At 35.0% G+C, this 21,805-nt stretch overlaps 1 protein-coding gene across 8 annotated transcripts in view; it reads right to left on the bottom strand.

Moving 5' to 3' along the window:
• The window catches only part of ATRNL1 (attractin like 1), a 685,371-nt gene that overhangs the window by 525,891 nt on the left and 137,675 nt on the right, over positions 1-21,805 (bottom strand). For all 8 annotated transcript variants that reach the window (XR_007513388.1, XR_007513389.1, XM_049854677.1 and 5 more), the window contains 5 exons: positions 14,927-15,059; positions 11,300-11,481; positions 5,064-5,277; positions 3,933-4,121; positions 463-681 (listed from right to left, as the gene is read on the bottom strand). Coding sequence is in view for 6 of the 8 variants with exons in the window: in XM_049854677.1 (XP_049710634.1) it covers positions 463-681; positions 3,933-4,121; positions 5,064-5,277; positions 11,300-11,481; positions 14,927-15,059 (937 nt within the window). In the remaining 2 variants the exon portion in view is untranslated. The remainder of the gene's footprint in view (positions 1-462; positions 682-3,932; positions 4,122-5,063; positions 5,278-11,299; positions 11,482-14,926; positions 15,060-21,805) is intronic.

Raw genomic sequence — 21,805 nt, 5'->3', positions numbered from 1 at the left:
ACAGCTTCTGAAAAATTAAATGACTTTCCAAATTGAATGACAGTAAATATCAACGGCAGCTTTCAATATGAGGCCAGATAACTCCATCACAGATGTTATACATAACATTTTCAGTTATGACTGGCATCAAGGTTGACTGGATGCTCTCTGAATTCTTTGAATTTCAATATGCTATATATGAGGAATAAAAGACTATACTGCAGGGTAGAAGATTTTTTTCCACTTAACAGTTCATATGAAATCATATCTAATCATTATATGTCATGCACCTGGTTGGGCTACTTAATGATTTCAAACAAAATACCACCTACACAACAGAAATGTAAGGAAGAATAATTTTCCATATTTGAAATTTGAGCCTCATTTTCATCTTTTTTTTTTAATCATTATTATAAGAGAACAGAATTTGTTCTTGGTTCACACAAGCAGAAACTAAAATTGTTTCAATGACACTTTCATTACCTGGGCATTGGATAAAGGACCACTCATAGTACTTTTCTTTGGGACAAAGGCTGGTGTCCAGAACCATCTCATTGCTGTGCATTCCAAAAAGCTTCATTGGTCCGCGGGAAGATCCTTCAATGCAATATCCTCTTCCTGTATTACTAGGATCGTTGCACCAGCCACATCCAGGCTGTTCCAAACACTGTCCACAGGTTCTTAATCCAGAACAATTTTGGGCTGCATAACAGAGACATTAGCAAATATGTTATATGACTTTATATTCAAACAGAATTGTAAGCTAATGGAAAAATACATAGTCCTAAAAAAAGATAGCAAAATGTCTCCATAGTTATGTATACACTTTTGCAATAATACCTAAAAGACAGCAATTACATAAGGAAAACACATTAGGAACCAAGAGGAGATGAGGGGATTAACTTGAGAAGCAGGAAAAGGTGTCGTAACAATGCCACAGAGAAAAAGTCAGCATTTAAAGACATGAATATGAAATTAGAGGAGGAGAGAAAGAATACTGTGTTGTTGGAGCAGAACTGAATTATTAATATTAACTCAATATTTACATATATATATCCAATATATCTGACTACCGAAGTGCCTAGAAGTAATGACAACCCAGTAACAAAAAGCACACCAAGCTCCCAGATATTGGTATCTAAATACATTCTTCATTACAAGAAACAAGTAATTCTTGGATATATAACTGATACCAGGCTGGGGAAAAATACAAGGACTGAAAACCTGTTTCCGTCAGAAAGTAAGGAAATACTCAAAATGATACTGGAAACATGTTAAAAGGACTAAGCAACTAGCCTAAGGTGGCTTCCACCTCACCAAATCTCAATTTCAGCAACAAAAACAATAATAGAAATAATGAATTATGGCACTTATTAAAAGCAAAAAGTACTACATGATCCCATATTACATAATAATTCAGAAAAGCAGGGAGGAGAGAGGAAGAGAAGGAGAAGAAGGGAAGTAAAGGAGGAGGAAGTATGATGGTGGGGCAAAGGAAGAGGGAAAATTATTTTCTACTGACAAATGCCAACTAATAAATATAAAAGAAATGATTAAATTAGAAACCAACCATTTTGTAGACATCAATAGATGACTCAAGTAATGGATCATGAATGGATGCTAAAACCACTAGATAAAAATATAATAGGGAACAGGATATTCACATAGTCTGCAAGTATCACCCCAGAGGTCTTAAAAGCCTGCGAGTAGCCACGTAAGATACATCTACTGGTCCCATCCCAGCTGGAACAAAGAAGAATGATGAAAACCAAAGACACAAGTGAAAGATTAGTCCAAAGGACTAATGGACCACGACTAATATAACCTCCACCAGACTGTGCCCAGAACAACTAGATGTTGCCCAGTTACCACGACCTACTGCTCTGACAGGGATACAGCGTCCCAGATAGAGCGGGTGAAAAATGTAGAACAAAATTCAAATTCAAAAAAAAAAAAAAAACCAGTCTTGCTGGTCTGACAGAGACTGGAGAAACCCCGAGAGTATGGCCCCTGGCCACATTTTAAATCAGTACTGAAGTCACTCCTGAGGTTCACACTTCAGCCAAAGATTAGGCAGGTCTTTTTATGGTGTAGTGGTTAAGAGCTATGACTGCTAACCAAAAGGTCAGCAGTTCAAATCCACCAGCCACTCCTTGGAAACCCTATGGGGGCAGTTCTACTCTGACTCAGTGGGTCTCTGTGAGTTAGAATCAACTCAAGGGTAGGGGGGTTGAGTTTTGTTTTGAATAGGGCCAACAATAACACACATGAGGAATGTGCTTCATAGTTCAATCATGTATACAAGACTAATGGGCATACCAGCCAAAAAGCAAAAATGAGAAGGCAGGAAGGGATAGGGAAACTGTTCGAATGGAAGCAGGGAACCCAGGGTAGAGAGTGTTGACACATTGAAGGGTTGGTAACCAATGTCACAAAACAATTTGTGTATTAACTGTTTAATGAGAAACTAATTTGCTCTGTAAACTTTCATCTAAAGAACTGTGATGGTAAGATTGTGTGTCAACTTGACTTGGCCATGATTCTCAGTGTTTACATGTGATTACTCAGATGATGGAATCTGCTGTGAGTAGCCAATCAGTTGAAGGGTGTTTCCTTGGGGGTGTGGCCTGCATCTGAATATAAGCAGACATTCTGGCTTTTTGCCACTCTGGATCCTGCAGCTGCCTCCTGTTCATCTGACTCCTGGTTCTTGAGACTTGAACTATCAGTTTGTCAGCCCATCTTGGGATTCATCGATCTTCACAGCCTGTGAGCAGGGGCCCTGCCCTCTGACCTGCCAATCTTGGATTCGCCAGCCCCTGTAGCTGTGTGAATCAGGAGAAGCCTTGTGGTCTTGCCTGCCAATCTTGGATTTGTCGATCTTCACAACCAGTAAGCAAGAGCCCTGCCCTCCAACCTGCCAATCTTGGGTTCACCAGCCCCTGCAGCTACGCAAATTGAGAGAAGCCTCTATCTTGATCCACAGACTTGGGACATTCCAGCCTCTACAATCCCATGAGCCATTTCCTTGATATAAATCTCTCTCTATATATATTTATACTCTGTTGGTTTTGCTTTTCTAGAGAATCCAGCCTAAGAGAAGCACAAAGAAAAGTATCACCCCAGAGATTACTTACTACTTAAAAGAACAACCAAACCCACTGCCGTCAAGTCGATTCCAACTCATAGCGACCCTATAGGACAGAGTAGAACTGCCCCATAGAGTTTCCAAGGAGCGCCTGGCAGATTCGAACTGCCGACCTGTTGGTTAGCAGCCGTAGCACTTAACCGCTACGCCACCAGGGTTTCCACTTACTACTTACAAGAGGGAAAAAGTAGTTTCATAATGGAGGAATCTGATAGATACCACCTTAACCAAGTGGCCCCACTTAACAATACCAATAATGGCAAACAAACTTCCAAGAGGCCTAAAGAAGGATATATCATCATTAATACGATTTTCTTGCCAAAAAAATGCTTAACCTGAATCTAATTGTGAGGAAACAATTAAACAAATCTAAAATGAGAAATGTGCAAAATAACTGGTGGGGATTCTTCAAAAATATATAAGTTATGTAAGAAAAAGAAGACACTGTGGTAACTGTGCTAGATTAAAGGACACTTTAAAAAGGCACAAAAAGTAGTATGTGATCCTTGAAGTAAGCACTTTCATGAGTTGTCGTTATACTGTCTACAACATACACTCAAGAGCTCGGGGGGAAGTACCAAATGTGGCAAAATGTTCATATTTAGGGTAAGATACTTAGTGGGATTCTAAATGACAGCATAACACAAATTAAAGACTAGCAGCATTAATAGGTCTCAAAGCCAGCTACAACAATATTTTTTCTCATATATTCTGAAACTTCCTCAAGTGTTTAATTCCTCTGTCCAACACAGAAAAATGATTCATGTTTCCGTTAAATGAAAAGTCACTTTAAATAAATACTTACGAGAGCAGGTGGCAGTTTGCCACTCCAGACACTGTCCATATGGAAAAGAGATTATGTAAGCATTAGAGTCAACACATCGTTTTGTGCTGCTGCACCACATACACTCCATGCCGTTGCTGGTACAGTTGGAACATGATGTCCTTAGAGAGCATGGCTTTTTGCACGGCCTTGCATTTTGATTCGGACTAACTGGAATAAATCAACAAATACAATTATTTCATTTGTTAACCATATTTTTACACAAGTGAATGGGTTTTGTCTTGTCGTTTAGAGAACATTTCAATTAAGCTAAGTGCGGCATAAAAATCATATAACAACATTACAGGATGAAGTAAATGAAAATTGATGATATGTCAATACTTAAGTTTATTATCAAATTTGAAAATGCATAATTCCTTGGAAATTTTTAATTCTTAACAAAGTACTTAAAGTTGTACAATTTTTAAAATTATACCACTGTAGTATAATTCATGACCTAGTTGTACTGGATATAAGCTGAATACTGTGTAAGCTGTCATTATTTACTTTCTTAGCCACGAATTTTCCATAAATATCCCACACCTTATCAAAGTAGATGCATGTCAGTGAATACGTCTCTGATATGAATATATAAAAATTTACTATAAAATTTTGTATAAACTACAACATTTAAAAAGAGAAAAGAATTTTTAAAATTCCCTTTTTACTAACAAAAATCCATTTCAAAAAACCTAACAGAAATGTCTGATTTTGGTTTCCAACTGAAATAATAAATCTACAAGACTAAAATGATTCTCGATCACTTCTTAACCTCAGAAAAATTTTTCTTTGTAACACCATTACGTAAGTAAAAGTAATTAATAAATTAAGAACAGGCTCTTACTATACTGAAATAACTCAACCAAGAAACAATGGTTGTATAAAACAGGAAAAACTTTTTTATTTTCACAGATTAATGCTGAGATAACTAAAAGTGAGTGGGAAAAGTGGATAAAGATGGAACTTACCTAAAAATCAGAGAATCTGCTTCATAAAAAAAATGGTGAAAGTTACTTTAGGCTCACAGACTATCACACCCTGGAAAAAGGTGGTGGGAGGAGGGGTTGGGAACATTGCATTTTTAAAGGAATATTGGTTTACTGTACTACTTACCAACAGGCTTTTCACAGACAAGGCCATCTGCCATAGATGTACAAGGATTAGCTTTCAAGCCTGCTACCGCAGCCCTTTCTAGAAACGCACAGAATCCAGAATCATTTGGTTCACCAGGAAGCCACTGTAGGGTTGTGTTCGTAAAAGGAGACATGTCTTCCCATCCCCAGTAGGATATATTGATCTTGCGCAAGCCTACCCAAGGTGATACCTTCTGTAAACAATAAGAAAAGGGGATTAAAAAAGCCTAAATTTAAAAATACTGTATCATATTCCTTCACAAATAGTTCATGGTCATTAAGAATTACACTCGAAAACATATATGACTTCTGGTATTGAGAATAATGAACAACCCGAGCACATTTTGGAGACTGACATAGAATTAAACTTTGTAAAACAAAGGTTTTGGGTTTAATTACATGTTTGGAGTCAGTTTTTTAGCCTTTATGAACCTCAGTCTCCGCTTCTATAAAATGGGGGTATAAGTATCTGATATAAATTTCCACCTTATGAGGCAAGATCATTAAGAAACTTAACATGATGCTATTGCTGCTGCTACTACTACCACTATTACCAGTCTAATCACTTAGAGGTTAAGAAATCTAAAGACAAATTGCTTTGATCTGCAGTGTCAGAAAATAGAAAACAAGATCAACAAACAGTATATAGTGAAGACTTCATAAAAGGATTGCAAAAGGACTGAAGGAAGAATAACAGTCTCACTCCCAGTTCAGACCTCCACTACTACGTTTGAACTTTCATGTAACTTTAGATAAATTAGTATCTTCTTTCATTAATAAAAAGAACAAGAAAACTGGTAAAATCTGTGGCTCTTGGACCCAAAATATAACTGACAAAGGTTGATGCTCTCACTAATATTTCAAAATTAGCATGAAAACAAAATCTATTCTATATATTCTTCATTTTCATTATTAATTTTTAAAATATATTACACTTATGGTATGCAAAAATAATAATTCTTTACTCTCTTTACAAAATTGTAGTAAACACCTCAACCCTAACAGATATAATTTATTTTCTAACATACTATGCTACCTATCTTATATTACAGTGTGAAATGGTTTCAAAATGCCAAATCATCTCTTGTTTTACATTATGGACAATAAAGGTAGAAAAAAATATGTCTCCCCAGCTAAGTCTTTAACAACCTAAAAATTAGATATTTATATCAGTATTTATTCCAAATATGTTATATAAATGATCATAAAGAGGTTATAAAGATGGCCACAGGCATGGAATTTTGCATAGCATATAAAAACAATGCATTCCACACTAAACTTAGACATTCAATGAATATTTCCTGAATAAAATTAAAACATCTTTTGAATACTCATTATGACAGGAGATCACACATTGCCTAGTAGAGTACTGTACCCATAGCTGGAAGCCAATAAATTTTGCTAAACAAAGTTCATTACAGCAGAGGCAGTTATATCCAGCACTGTGTCTGAGATAATAAATAACATTTGTAATTATAAAAATACACATGCTGCTTTTACATTGTGATTATTACATATTTCAGACATTATTCTCAAAAGATATTCTGATAACAAAGAAACTATAACATTTTTACAGTTCTTGATAATGACAGCAGGGGTCAATCCAACATCGATATTTCAGATTAATGATTGTGCTTCACATTACAGCAACTCTGCCTATATTTCCCAACTATCTATAGGAAAGACAAGTCATTTAAAATGAAATATTACTCCCTAACTCATCATGATAAGAATCTGAGAGGAAGAGGAGATGAATAGAAAAATGAAGCAGTTGATAAAACATTTAAAGTAACTATTACTCAGTAAATGAACTGGACAGGCAGTTGAAAATGAAAGATAAATTACTATATTATAAAAATTTACCGCGGCACACCGTAAATCATTTTCACAGTTCATTAGCCATTTCCGGTAAGTAGATGACCATTTGACCCAAGATATCTCTTCAGAGTGTATTAATTTGTTGGCCTTTATTTGCCAAGGAAGGGTTATCTGAAGTTTATGCAACTGCAGTGACTCGGAATATAATTCATTTTATACAAAGATACGCTTAATGGAATGTCACCTTGCAGAAGTTCCCACCTGTGAAATCTTACTAAAGCTCTGCTTTCTGGTGAAATAAAACATTTTTCATTTATAGGGCATGTTGGTCAGCAGACTGAGTCTAAGTTCATCACATATTCAAAACAACTGTTAGTCCAATCTTTATGATTTATAAGGGTAAGCAAGAAAAATGAGCAACTAACACAAAAAATTCTGAAATATGCAACTTGTTAAAATAGCACGTTTTAGGTTAAAGGGTAAGAAATAAATACATTTTAAACAAGGAAAAAAGCAAGGCAGCTCTAATGCTAAATACTAATACCTTCTAAAATTCAAGGAAAATAGATCTACCCACAATAATCTTTTTGAAAGTGACAGATATTCACAGAACTAATTTTCACATGTTCATTGGTAACTGTCCCTCATTTTTTATCATTAGAGAAGTGAAACTCCTGGCATCATAAGAATATAAGCAGATCTTAATTTATACTGTATGCTCCATAGGTTTAAAAATAAGACTTTACCAAATATACCTGGACACATTTTTCTAAAATATTATAAAAATCAATAGGTTTCTTCTACACGCCACTAAAACATCTTATTCTCCAGCCATACAGAACCTCTAGTAGCTTTCAAATAAAACAAGTTAAGACAAAAAACTTAGGAGCTTCTTTGGCCGCCTTTTAAATGTTCTCACGTGCTGTCCAACTCCAACTTCTGAAAACCTTAGCTAGGGAAGGTCAGATGTCCATACTCGTTCCTCACAGATCACCTTGTGTGCATCTAACATTGTAATTATCACAATTATCATTGTGTCTGTCTCTCTCCCTACTAAACTCATTGAGAACAGTCACCATCTTTTAATCATTATATTCTGAGCAAGTAGACTGCCAAGTACTTTGAAGGTACTCGATAAACGTACTAAATGAATAAACACTGGTCTTTCTCCTTCATAAAAAAATAACTACAAAAAACACAAAAATCGTTTTTACAGATTAATTTTTTATACAAATTTAGTTATTAGAGGTTTTCTTACTACCTTGTCTATTAATCCTAGGCATGTAAGAAATATTTTATATGGCTAAGAATCATCATAGTGTGATATCCATTTCAAAATATCTGAATATTTATAAACCCCCGGAATAAGATGAACTTATCAATTTTATTACTGGGAAGGTGTTAGCTCTATAAATAGAAACTGGCATTAGAAACTGGATTATCCATTATTTATACTCATAAGAAATACACCATATTTTATGGAAATAACACATGCTTTCTGTTCATCTGCCAACCACTCTGTGATGGATTGAATTGTGTCCCCCCACCCCAAAAATGTGTTTATTAACTTGGTTAGGCCATGATTCCCAGTATTGTGTGACTGACCTTGATTTTGTGATTTTCCTGTGTGTTATAAATCATAATCTCTGCTGTAGTTAAAGAGGATTAGGGTGGGACATAACACCCTAGGTTGTGGTCTGCACCACTTACTATCTCACAAGAGATAAAAGGAAAAGGAAGCAAGCAAAGAACTGGGGACCTCATACCACCAAGGAAGCAGTACCAGGAGCAGAAAGGGACCTTTAGACCTGGGTCCCTGTACCTGAGAAACTCCTCGACCAGGGGAAGATTGATGACAAGGACCTTCCTCCAGAGCCAACAGAGAGAGAAAGCCTTCTCTGGACCTGACGCCCTGAATTTGGACTTACAGCCTACTAGACTGTGAGAAAATAAATTTCTCTTTGTTAAAACCACACACTTGTATTTCTGTTACAGCAGCACTAGATGACTAAGACACACTCCCTTCCCCATATGAGTTATTCTCTTAAGTGCCACTAATACCAATTTTTTTTACATGTTGCTGTAAAAAAAAAAGATTAGCATGGCATGCTTATGAAAATACCTCGGGGGGTAGGAGGAGCAGTTAGCAAACATACGTAGAAAGTGCAAGTTATTTGCGTGAAAATATGGTACTTATAATACCACCACAGAAATTAGGATAGGCAGCAAGAGTAAACTGAATGCCAATATAAAAATTTCAAAAAAGAACGTGCTTAAGTTCTTACAGTTTTTTAATGTTTACACATAACCGGTAAACCCTGGTGGCATAGTGGTTAAGAGTTTGGCTGTTAACCAAAAGGTCGGCAGTTCGAAACCACCAGGAGCACCTTAGAAACCCTATGGGGCAGTTCTGTTCCACCCTCTAGGGTCACGAGGAGTCAGAATTGACTCGACAGCAACAGGTTTGGTTTTGGTCTTATACATAACTATTCTTACGCCATTCTTTAAAAACCAGATGCATATTCTGCTGTTACTACCAAAATAAAAATCAGTAACATTTGTTCATACTCTTCATCACAAACCAGAAGCGATTTTAAGAGACAAAAAGTTTTTGTACAACTTTCAAGGGGGAAAGAAGCTGGTTATTAATCACAGAAAAATTAAAATACATGCCTAGGGTAAATATTTTTCACAATCAATGTCTATATTAACTAACCATTCAGCAAATACATTCTAGTTACCTGGGAATTTATTTTCTAAATAATGATTCCTGGAAATACAGTAATAGCAGTAGTGGGAAAGTAGATACAAAAATAATAACCCTTACAATTAAGATAATGATAATCACAGTAAACATCTAAATATAAAATTTACTCATATTCTTTATATGCACTATCTCATTCCTCACAATAAATATACAAGGTTGTTGTTGTTGTTAGTTGCCATCAAGTCAGTCCTGACTCATAGCTACCCGGTGTGGTAGAGTAGACAGAACTGCTCCATAGTGTTTTCAAAGCTGTGCCCTTTCGGAAGTAAGTCTTCCAAGGTGCCTCTGGATGGGTTCAAATTCTCTCATTTTACAGATGAGGAACCTAGCACTGGGGAGGTTAACTTGCTACTAAATTATAGAGATAATACTACAGAATTCACACTTTCCACCTTTTTGACATACTGTCCACTAAAATGCTGCTTAAAAATCAGTTATTCCAAGCTATATCAAGAAAGTATTACTTAAGTGTTTCTACAGCAAGCAATTGGTAATATTTGTTCTGGAAAGTTTTCAAGTTGAAATCATCTCTGCCACACTACAGAGTGAAGTTCTGGAGTATTAACAGAGCACTTAACCAAATAAAAGCTATTATTTAAGGTCCAAAATAAAATCAATGAGATCTGACCTAATATAATTTTGAAAGTAATATTTGACTTTTAGGCACATCACTATTTACACAGAAATTGGGCCACTCTGTATATTATCTACCATAGGCTGTTTATGTATAAATGTACGTATATGTCTTAAACACTGGCTCGAATCCAACATAAACTCCAGATTCAAGGTATTTATTACGGTTTAGCCTTATCACTTACCTGCGATTTGATTTATTAAACTCAATATTGATTGAGTTCTAATTTTATTTTCCAAACAAAATATAAAGCTCTACTATCACCATTTACATTATATTAATATATTTCAAGTAAGTATACAAACTATATAAGGTATTTCAAAACGAGATTTAGTAAATTATTTTCAAATTTGCAGCTTCTACTCAAGTTGAATATGTTTTAACAACTCAATAATAGAAAATAAATACACAAACTGCAAATTTCTCTAGGAAATTTCTTATAAAACGGCATTTGATAGCATTTCCTAGGAACTATTTAACTTTTTCAAAAAGCACCTCTCTAAAAATCCAAAACTATTTCTAAGTGCTATATGCTCCAATAACTTCCATATACTTTAAAATCTGTCTTAGTTCTGTTAACCTTTAGTATATTGATTCAAGCAAATCTGAACCTAGAAACGTAACATAATTCTAAAACTTACTCCATAACACAACACACACACACATACACGGAACACACATATACAAATGTAGTCAATTTGTTGATCCAGTGTTTTTTAATAAAGAACACCTCAAATTACCTAACTGCAGAACAAATTCTTAAAATGTATGCAGAAGTTTTTTAGGTGTATTTATTCATAGCAGACGACTTTTAGATAAACTGATTTATATACAGAATGAGTCCTCTGCCAGTTCAATTTTGTAATCAGTTGCACTATTATTTCCAAGATTTAATAAGAATAATGGATAAAAAAAAAAAAGCAAGAAAGAATGAATTATTTCCAATAATTATTAGATCATCACAGCATATTATCATATTACATAATCAAGTTGTTACCTGTTGTGTATACTTGTGTATTTCATCCAGAACAAACTCTACTTCTTTGGGGGTTGTTAATGAGGCAAGATTTCCACTAAGATTATAGCAATAAAGTTTTGCGTTGTCATAGCTTTCTCTACTGGAATTGATTCTAAGACAAGCATCCCCAATATGACTCCATCCTTCTCCACAAAGATGAGCTAGAAAAACAAGTTATATCTTATTTATAGATTGCCAAAAAGCACACGTTTTTCAATTATTTCAAGATACAAAATATTACTTCCGTATTTGTTTAAATAAATTCTAAAAAGGTAAAAGTTTTGAAATACTTCAAAATAAATTTCGAAACAAAATCTAACAGTTTGATGTAGAATGAGAACAGAAGATGCTTTTTCTTTAATTCTTAAGCGTAGCATAGGCTAAAAGATTTCTACAAAATCTGTTAAATTGTGTTGACTGTACTTGCTAAGTTTTCAGTGTAAAGCCTAATGTATTGGCATATGGTGTTTCAACAAGTTAAGGCTACTACTACATTTGTATCCCAAGGTCTAGTTTACATAAGAAAAGATCACTTTAATAGAAAAATGATCAGCACATAACAAAAGCAATTTCATTCTGATCAAAGTGGGAAAATATAGGACAAAATTTCAAATTCACATGGACTTCAGACTTCCTGGAGCCACGAAGGCTGGATGAACCCCTGAAACTATTGCCCTGAGATAACCTTTAAACATTAAACCAAATACACCTCCTGAAGTCTTCTTAAAACCAAATAATAAATTAAAAAAAAATTTTTTTTTTTATTATAGTTTAGCTTAACTAGTGAAAGAGTTCTGCCTTGAGCATTATGCTCTTTTAAGAACTATCTATGTCAGATCTAACCAACAACAGCAACTTGCAAGATTAGATAGGAACCTTAGGAGAGAGTGAATTTATGTTAATGAGAAGGAACTCAGAAAAGGAAGGTCGGAATGGTTGTACAATTTAAGAATGCAATCAATGTCACTAAAGGGTACATGTAGAAACTGTTAAATTGTTGTAACTTTTGCTGTGGATATTCTCAACAACAACAAAATAATTTTTTAAAAAATCTACTTCAAAATTACTCCTACAAGCATAGCTAAAGTAAGTAAATTTGATTTCCACAGCCCAGGTGTGCGGTTCTAATTTAAGTTAGATTCTTTGATTCTTTAGTTATAATGGACAGAGATGGTTCATTTTGCTTACGTTTAGTAAAGAACCTATAATCTTTGCTTTCTAATGTCTATTTTTACAGGTCTTTCTAAATTTTAAACTTATTATTCAGTAAAAAAAATAATTTTTTTTTACTACTACTATTATTCAGTAGTAGTGGTTTATTTGTAGAAAGTCCACATTGAACTTAAAAGTTTATTTTCTAAAGCACAAGTCTATAAATACTTTATCAAGTTATGTTCTAATGCACACTAATTAACAGTGTAGTGTCTCATAAACACACTAACTATAAACTTAGACTGCGTTTTAGTTTTCCTACCACATCGAACACATCAGTGCCTCTTTCCTATGTGATAGGTCTTAGGTGCTCTAGTGCGACTCTCATGGCATTGTTCTAAGGTAGTGGTCCTGAAACTTTTTGGTCTTAAAAAAAAGGTCTTAGAAACCCTCTAACTCTTAAAAATTACTGAGGACCCCATAGATCTTTTCTTTATGTATGTATCTCTATTGATAATTACCATATTAAAAATCAAAACATAATTTTAAATATAGATCTATCCACTTAAAATAATCATTTAAAAATCCATTATAAGTTAACATAAATAGCATACTATATTTTTAAAATATATTTTTAAAATTTTAAAATATAGTCTCCAAAATTGTGAGAAGAGTGGCATTGTTCATTTTTGCAAACCTCTTTACTATATGGTTTAATACAAGAAAACGGTATTTACAATTCTGCTTCTACATTCAATCTGTTGGAATATCACATATCAAGGTAGCCTTTGGAAAACTCCATCATAAGCCCATGAGAGAATGAGAATAAAAATAGCAAAAAATATCTTAGTATTATGGTGAACACAGTTTTAACCTCACAGACCCTGTGAAATGATCTTGGAAACTCCTGCCCTATGATAATTACTGTTCTCCTGAAACACAGTAATTCCTCAGGAAACTGTAATTACCATTTAATACATTTGTTTAGAACACGCTTGTTTTCATTTGAGGCCACAAATATAGTAATTCACATGGTGTTCTGGAATCCAAAGTACCAAATCACTTCAAGGAAATAATGTAAGATCAGGCCAAGAGAAGTCAGTGTACAATTCAATGTTTGATTGTATCCCCCAAATAACAGTCTGATTAAGTGGAGTCCTTATACCAAAGCAACATTTTTTTCCTGGAAAATGAGTACTTGGTAATCCCAAAGTTCACTTCACTATCATTTTCCCAGACTTCCACTGGTAATCAAATACCCTTCTTATCGAAGCTAAATTTCTTCAGTTTAAGTCATATTTTAGTCCAGGATTTACTCTATCTTTTAAGGAATCCGTAAATACTTCCACTGATCTATATGTTGATTTTATAGCTTAACTCTCAGACATCAATATTACTTTCAAGTTCTCAGTGCCATCTTACTTTGCTTCTCAAATTCTGCCTACTGCATTAATATTATCTAATTTTCACAAAACGAATATATACACACATTCCACTCCTTAAAAGCTTTAATGATCATTACACAAGTAAAATTCAAAATTGGAATAAACATTCTAAGACTTAATGGTACTTTTAAAAGCAATCTCATTTTTATTTTATTACGTAAACTTGTCAGGAGATTATCTTCAGACATAGTAACGTCTGTGATCAAATTTTCCAACACATTTTATATTTATACAGGTTCAGAAGTTTTTCTATGAAAAAAAAAGAAAAACCATGGGACAGAAAACTGCAGAGATAGGATAGCCTCGCCATTTATAAGCCATGCAGCTTTGAGCAAGCCACTTATCTAGTATGTATCTCAATTTATCGGCATAACAAGAAGATAGAGCTGAAAAAACAAACATAACATTTTCTGATTTTATCTTTATAATTAAAAGAAGACTACTGAGAAAGGCTCCACTAGGAAGAATATCAACAGTGAAAAATACACTGGAATTACTTTCTAAAACAAGCTTTGTTATGATTTGTACAACTTACCTAGATTCTGATAAAATTATACATTTATCATAAACTTTACAATTTATAATAAAAAAGTCAAATTGCTCAGTGGATTTAAAAAATAAAGGGCATTTAAATCAAATACGGCAAGATGTTAACATGTCTTAAATCTGGATATTAGTTCTGTGCACGCTTGTTTTCTATGTTTTTAAGATACGATTTTTTAAAAACTGAAAAGGAATCTTATCAAATCAACAGTATATAATAAACACGAGCAATCATAAACATCTTTAAAGAATAAGAAGAAAAAAACACAATTATAAAACTCTGCTTTCCCAATTTCTTGAAATTGTAAATCAAGTAGAAACAATGTTATTAATACTCCAGTATTATGGGTTGACATTTGCTATTGTTTTAATTTTAGAACAGGAAAGTTCTTACTAAACACTCTTTACTCTAACTGTGTTCGTATGGAAATGATAACTCTCATTTACTAAATTCTGAAATCTTTACCTGGTAAAGCTTGGCATTCCTGCTGTCGCTGATCCCACTGGCAATTCAAGTTCAGCGAACAGCTTTTACAGCTGGTAAGCTTGTTACAAATCTGTTCATTTCTCACATGACATTTGGTATAGTTTTTGACAGTCTAGAAAATTAAAAGATAAAAGCATGTTATTTTGCACCTTTGTAAAACAGTGTATACATAAGTCACCTGTGAACTTTAAAATACAGATTTCTAGCCCCACGTCCAGTTCTACTGAATCAAAATCTCTCATATTCATTTAATTACAGTTTTTCAATTAATTAAAATGCACCGTATTGAAAAAAAAGTACAAATTATCAAAAGAAACTATCTAATGAAAGCCTTGCCTATTGAAAACACACTTCCAATTCAATAAATAAAGCCAATGCACAAAATCATTTCCTTCAATGCTCACATGAAATAATTCTAGCTTTAATAAAACCATCATACAAACCCTGTAGGGAAGAAGCAGAAATGGAAAGTAAGGAAAGTTAAAGAGGTACTTTATCAAAATCTAATACATTCTGAGAAGATAAATTCCTTTCTCAATAACTGAAACTATTTTTATTTCCATGGACGCTGAATAATGGTTTTGGTTGTCACATTTCCTTCACTGAGGCTGCAAAGAACCCGCAAAAGTTACATTTATATTTCCAATCTTACTATATACAATGTAATTATATTTCAACTAATTCCTGAACCGAGAAGTTAAAGGTTAAAAAAAAAAAGGCAACATAAGAACTTTAGTGGTAAGCCCCTACACACCCATACACTGAGGTTCAGATACTTCACATAGTATTATTATTATCTATGATAAAACAGACTTCAGTATGGATTACAACTCAACATAAAGAAAACAAAAATTCTCACAAATGGACCAATAAACATTACAATAAACAGAGAAAATACTGAAGTTGTTAAGGATTTCATTTTACTAGGTTATACAATCAACGCCCACAGATGCAGCAGTCAAGAAATCAAACGATGTTTCAATTGGGCAAATCTACTGCAAAATATCTCTTTAAAGTGTTGAAAAGCAAAAATGTCACTCTGAGAACTAAAGTGCGCCTGGCCCAACCATAGTGTTTTCAATCGCTTCATATGCATGCAAAAGCTGAAAAATGAAAAAGGAAGACTGAAAAATTGATACCTTTGAATTATGGTATTGGCAAAGAATATTGAATATACCATGGACTGCCAGGAGAATGAACAAACCTGTCTTGGAAAACATACAGCCAGAGTGCTCCTTGGAAGCAAGGATGGTGAGACTTTGTCTCAAGTGCTTTGGACATGTTATTGGGGGGACAAGTATGTCGAAAAGGACATCATGCTTGGTCAGGGTCAGCAAAAAAGAAGACGACCCTCAGTGAGATGGAATGACACACTGGCTGCAACAATGGACTCAAACAGCAATGATCATGAGGATAGCACAGGACCATCCAGGACCATCCTCAGGTCTGTTATACATAGGGTCACTATGAGTTGGAACTGACTGGGCAGCACCTAATAACAACAACATGATGAAATCTTAGGGAGCCCTGATAGTGCAGTGGTTAAATATTTGGCTAGCTAACCAAAAGATCAGTGGTTCAAACCCACCAGCAACTCCACAGGAGAAATGAACTGGCATTCTGTTCCCATAAAGATTTCAGTCTAGGAAGCCCTGTGGGGCAGTTCTACTTCGTTCTATGGGATCAATATGATTTGGAATCAATTCCACGGCACAAGACAATAAGAACATGATAAAACCTACCTCAACTATTCCTTTGACTCTTGTTTTCAAGAGAAATATACAAAGAACGTAATACTAAATACCAGTACCCCGAGCCCCAACATAACCTTGTTTTTCTCCATAGGTATATATACTTACCTCAGGTCTTCTCAGGTAAATATTCACCTGAGAAATATTTACCTCTCTTCTAGGGGTAGCGGTTAAGACCTATGGCTGCTAACTAGATGGTCGGCAGTTTGAATCCATCAGGCACTCCTTGGATACTCTATGGGGCAGTTCTCCTCTTTCCTGTAGGGTCACTATGAGTCGGAATTGACTTGACGGCAACAGGTAAGGGAGGTAAATATTTAATTTCAGTCAATAAGGCTAAAAGTTACTTAAAATTAGGTTATAGCTATCCACACATATAAAAGTGATTAAAGCAATTTTTATCCTCTTAAAAAAAACCACTGCCGTCAAGTCAATTCCGACTCATGGCGACCCTATAGAATAGAGTAGAACTGTCCCATAGAGTTTCCAAGGAGCACCTGGTGGATTTGAACTGCCGACCTCTTGGTTAGCAGCCGTAGCACTTAACCACTACACCACCAGAGTTTCCTTTATCCTCTTAGATACTTTAAAAGTCACCCACCGAATATTTACCATTTTTTATGCAAATAACACATGCCTTCTACATTTGTTTGCCAACCACACCATCCCCCCAACGAGGTATTTTGTAACTGCTGCTATGCTAACTTTTTTACATGTTGCTGTAAAAAAAAAAAAAAATAGCATAACACACTTACCAAAGTACCTCACCAGGGAGGGCGCAGTTGCCAAACACAAAAGGCATACATGTTATTTGCATGAAAAGATGGTATTTATAAACTACTATACTTTCCAACAAGAAATACTTTTCAGACACCTCCATTCCAGAGGCGTTGACTTCTTGAGAGCAAATTACAGCTATTATTTAAAAAAAAAAAACCATTGCCATTGAGTTAAGTCTGACTCATAGTGACCCTATAGGACAGAGTAGAACTTCCCCACAGGGTTTCCAAGGAGTGCCTGGTAAATTTTAACTGCTGGCCTTTTGGTTAACAATTAAGCTTTTAACCGCTGTGCCATATTTACTGTACGGCAACGAAAAAAGGTAAATACTAACGTTTATCTTTATTCATCTTTAAAAAATGATTATGTTTTAAACTCAAATTACTTTGTGACTCTCAGTCAACCACCACATCCTCATTAGAAATATACAAACTTTCTTAATGATATTTTTTTCCTGACTTACGTTGTTGTTAGTTGCCATCAAGTCTGCTCTACCTCAAGAGAACTCCATGCACAACAGAATGAAATGCTCCCAGGTACCACCCCCTCCTCACCTCACGGTCACTAGTTTTTTGTTTTCATGTAGCATATCAATCTTAACATCATTCAAAATAATCACTAGAGTATAATTCTAAATATTTACCAGGTGATTGAAAAGAAATAAATTTACTTTAATTGTCTGATAAGATAACCTATAAACATGGCAGCAGAATGGCTGAACAACACATGGGCACAAGAGAAAGAGTAACAGCTTAATGTCAGTCTTTAAAATAACAATTGTAACATTAGAGTCCATCCAAATAACTATTGCTCTTCATTAAGAACAATATAGTTGTTAACTGATACTGAACCAATACAACAGATGACATTCTATTTCAGTCACACATAGGGCCAATTTATTCAATGATGGAAGAAACCTGACTGTTACTATGAAACATTGCCGGCATTTTTTTGGCCCAAGGAACCAGAGGCACACTAGTAAACAGACTATGAAGAGTAACTATTACTCTACTGATCTTCACTCTAATATATTTAGATGTAAATTTAAAATAAAAATCTGTAAGAAGCAAGCAGTTTATATGAGCTATTAGAGCACAAAATATGCAACTTGCAGTAAATATGGCTAGATAATGGAGTAGGGTAGCAATGCACATAATTTGCACTAAAATCCCATAAATCTTTCTGTACTCATTAGCATTTGGTTTAGTTTAATCACCATTCTGATAAAACTGTCTAAAAAATACATTACGACAAATTCTAAATTACAAGTGAGTACCATCTGCTTACTTATACTATCTAGCCCAATGCTTTCCTTGTTAACACATCATTATCAAAAATAAAATATAAAGCAAAAGCCCAATTTATAAAATATGTATTTGAAAATTATTTATATAGCACAATTTCTAAATTATAAAGAATATGTGGTTTTTCACCTAGTTTAACTGTTCAAACACAAATTAACTCAGGGTTATTCAACAAAGCTTAAAATGAAATCTGCTAGTATTTTTAGTTGTCCTCTGCAAAATCTGTCGTACACGTTATTTCGTTATTCAGCTGTAGCGCAATAAAAGAATCTTTAATCCTAGTAAATACTATTTAATTTTTTCTTTCAATATGTGGACATCCAGAAAACATGTAATATTTCGATGCTGTTAACTTAAAATACAAACTTTTGTGCTCTTAATCCATCCTCATCTACCATAAATATTAATTTTGTAATTTTTCCAACAGTCCTTCTTCACCTAAAATAAGGTTTCTCAAACTCGGCTCTACAGACATACCTTGGAGATAACTGTAGATTTGGTTCCAGACCATTGCAATAAAGAGAGTCACAAGAGTGTTTTTTATTTCCCAGTGCATATAAAAGCTATGTTTACACTATACTATTAAGTGTGCAATGGCATTATGTCTAAAAAATCAATGTACATACCTTAATTAAAAAATACTTTATTGCTAAAAAATGCTAATCATCATCTGAGTCTTCATCAAATTGTAATATTTTTGCTGGTGGAGGGTCTTGCCTAGATATTGATGGCTGAAGACTAATCAAGGTGGTGTCTGCTGAAGCCTGTGGTGGCTGTGGCAATTTCTTAAAACAAGACAACAATGACGTTTGCCACATTAATTGACTCTCCCTTTTACGAAACATTTCTCCGTAGCACACAGTGCTATTTGATAGCATTTTACCCGAAGCAGAACTTTCAAAATTGGAGTCAAACATCTCAAACCCCGCTGCTGCTTTATCAACTACGTTTATGTAATATTCTAAATCCTTTGTTGTCATTTCAACAATGTGTACAGCACCTTCACCAAGAATAGATTCCATCTCAGGAAACCAATTCTACACTCATCCATAAGAAGCAACTCCTCATCCACTAAAGCTTTATCATGAGATTACAGCAATTCAGCCATGTCTTCAGGCTCTACTTCTAATTCTAGCTCTCCTGCTGTTTCCACCATATCTGCAGTTACTTCTTCCACTGAAGTCTTGAATCCCCCAAAGTCATCCATGAGGGTTGGAATCAACTTTTTCCAAACTCCTGTTGATGTTGATATTTTGACCTCCTCCCATGCATCGACATGTGTTCTTAATGGTATCTGGAATGGTGAATTCTTTCCAGAAGGTTTCCAATTTATTTTGCCCAGATCCATCAGAGGAATCACTATCTGTAGCAGCTATAGCCTTACAAAATGTATTTCTTAAGTAATAAGACTTGAAAGTAAAAATTATTCCTTGATCCACTGGCTACAGAATGGATGCTGTAACAGCAGGCATGAAAACAACATTAATCTCCTTGTATATTTCCATCAGAGCTCCCAGGTGAGCAGGTGCATTGTCAACAAGCAGTAATATTTTGAAAGAAATCTTTTTTTCCAAGTAGTAGGCCTCAAGAGTGGGCTTAAAATATTTAGTAAACCACGTTGTAAACAGATTTGCGTCATCCAGTCCTTCTTGTTCTATTACAGAGTACAGGCAGAGTAGTTTTAGCATAATACTTAAGGCCCCTAGGATTTTCAAAAGGGCAAATGAACACTGGCTTCAGCTTAAAGTCACCAGCTACACAGCTCCTAACAACAAAATCAGCCTGTGCTTTGAAGATTTGACTCCAGGCATTGACTGTGAATTGACAGGTTTTCTGGCTATGAAAGTCTTAGGTGGCAACTTCTTCCAGTCTAAGGCTGTTTCGTCTACACTGAAAACCTGCTGTTCAGTGCAGCCCCTTCATCAGTTATCTCAGCTGGATCTGCTGGAGAACTTGCTGCAGCTCCTACAGCAGCACTTGTTGCTTCACCTTGCACTTTTATGTTACAGAGGTGGCTTCTTTCCTTAAACCTCATGCACCGTCCTCTCCTAGTTTCAAACTTCTGCAGCTTCCTCACCTCTCTGAGCCTTCACAGAATTGAAGAAGTTAGGCCTTGCTCTGTATTAGACTTTGGCTTAAGTTGTGGCTGGTTTAATCTTCTATACAGACGACTAAAACTTTCTCCATATCAGCAATAAGGCTGTTTCACTTTCTTATCATTCTTGTATTCACTGGAGTAGCACTTATAATTTCCTTCAAGAACTTTTCCTTTGCACTCACAACTTGGCTAACTGTTTGGCATCAAGAGGCCTAGCTTTCAGGCTCTCTCAGCTTTTGATGTGCCTTCCTCATTAAGCTTAATCATTTCTAGCTTTTGGTTTAAAGTGAGAGACGTATGACTCTTCCTTTCACTTGAATAGTTAGAGGCCATTGTGGGGTTATTAACTGGCCTAATTTCAGTATTGTCATGTCTCAGGAATAGGGAGGTCTGAGGAGAGGGAGAAGAGGGGGAGGAACAGCCAGTTGGTGGAGGACTCAGAACATACAAAATTTATCGATTAAGTTCCCGGTCTTATATGGGTGTGGTTCATAATGCCCCAAAACAATTACAATAGTAATATCAAAGACCACTGATCACAGATCACCGTAGGAGATGTAATAATAATGAAAAAGCTTGAAATATTGAGCAAATTACCAAAATGTGACACAGAGACACAGACTGAGCACATGCTGTTGGGAAAATGGTGCCAAGAGACTCGCTCAGACCCGGGTTGCCTAAAACTTTCAATTTCTAAAAAACACATTATCTGTGAAGTGCAATAAAGCAAGCACGAGAAAACAAGCCGAGCCTGTATGACGTTTTGAGCCACGTAATTCTTTGTTGTGGGGTGCTGCTCTATGCATGGTAGAATGTTTGGCAGCATCCCCGATCTCTACCCACAAAATGCCAGTAGCAGCCCCCCAGCTGTGAAAACCAAAAATGTTTCCTGACATTGACAAATATTCCCCAAGGGACAAAATAA

The sequence above is a fragment of the Elephas maximus genome, chromosome 16 (assembly GCF_024166365.1).
Source record: "Elephas maximus indicus isolate mEleMax1 chromosome 16, mEleMax1 primary haplotype, whole genome shotgun sequence".
In the NCBI taxonomy this organism is placed as follows: domain Eukaryota; kingdom Metazoa; phylum Chordata; class Mammalia; order Proboscidea; family Elephantidae; genus Elephas; species Elephas maximus.
Note: the sequence above shows the minus strand (reverse complement) of the source record. Positions and strands in the feature narration are given on the sequence as shown.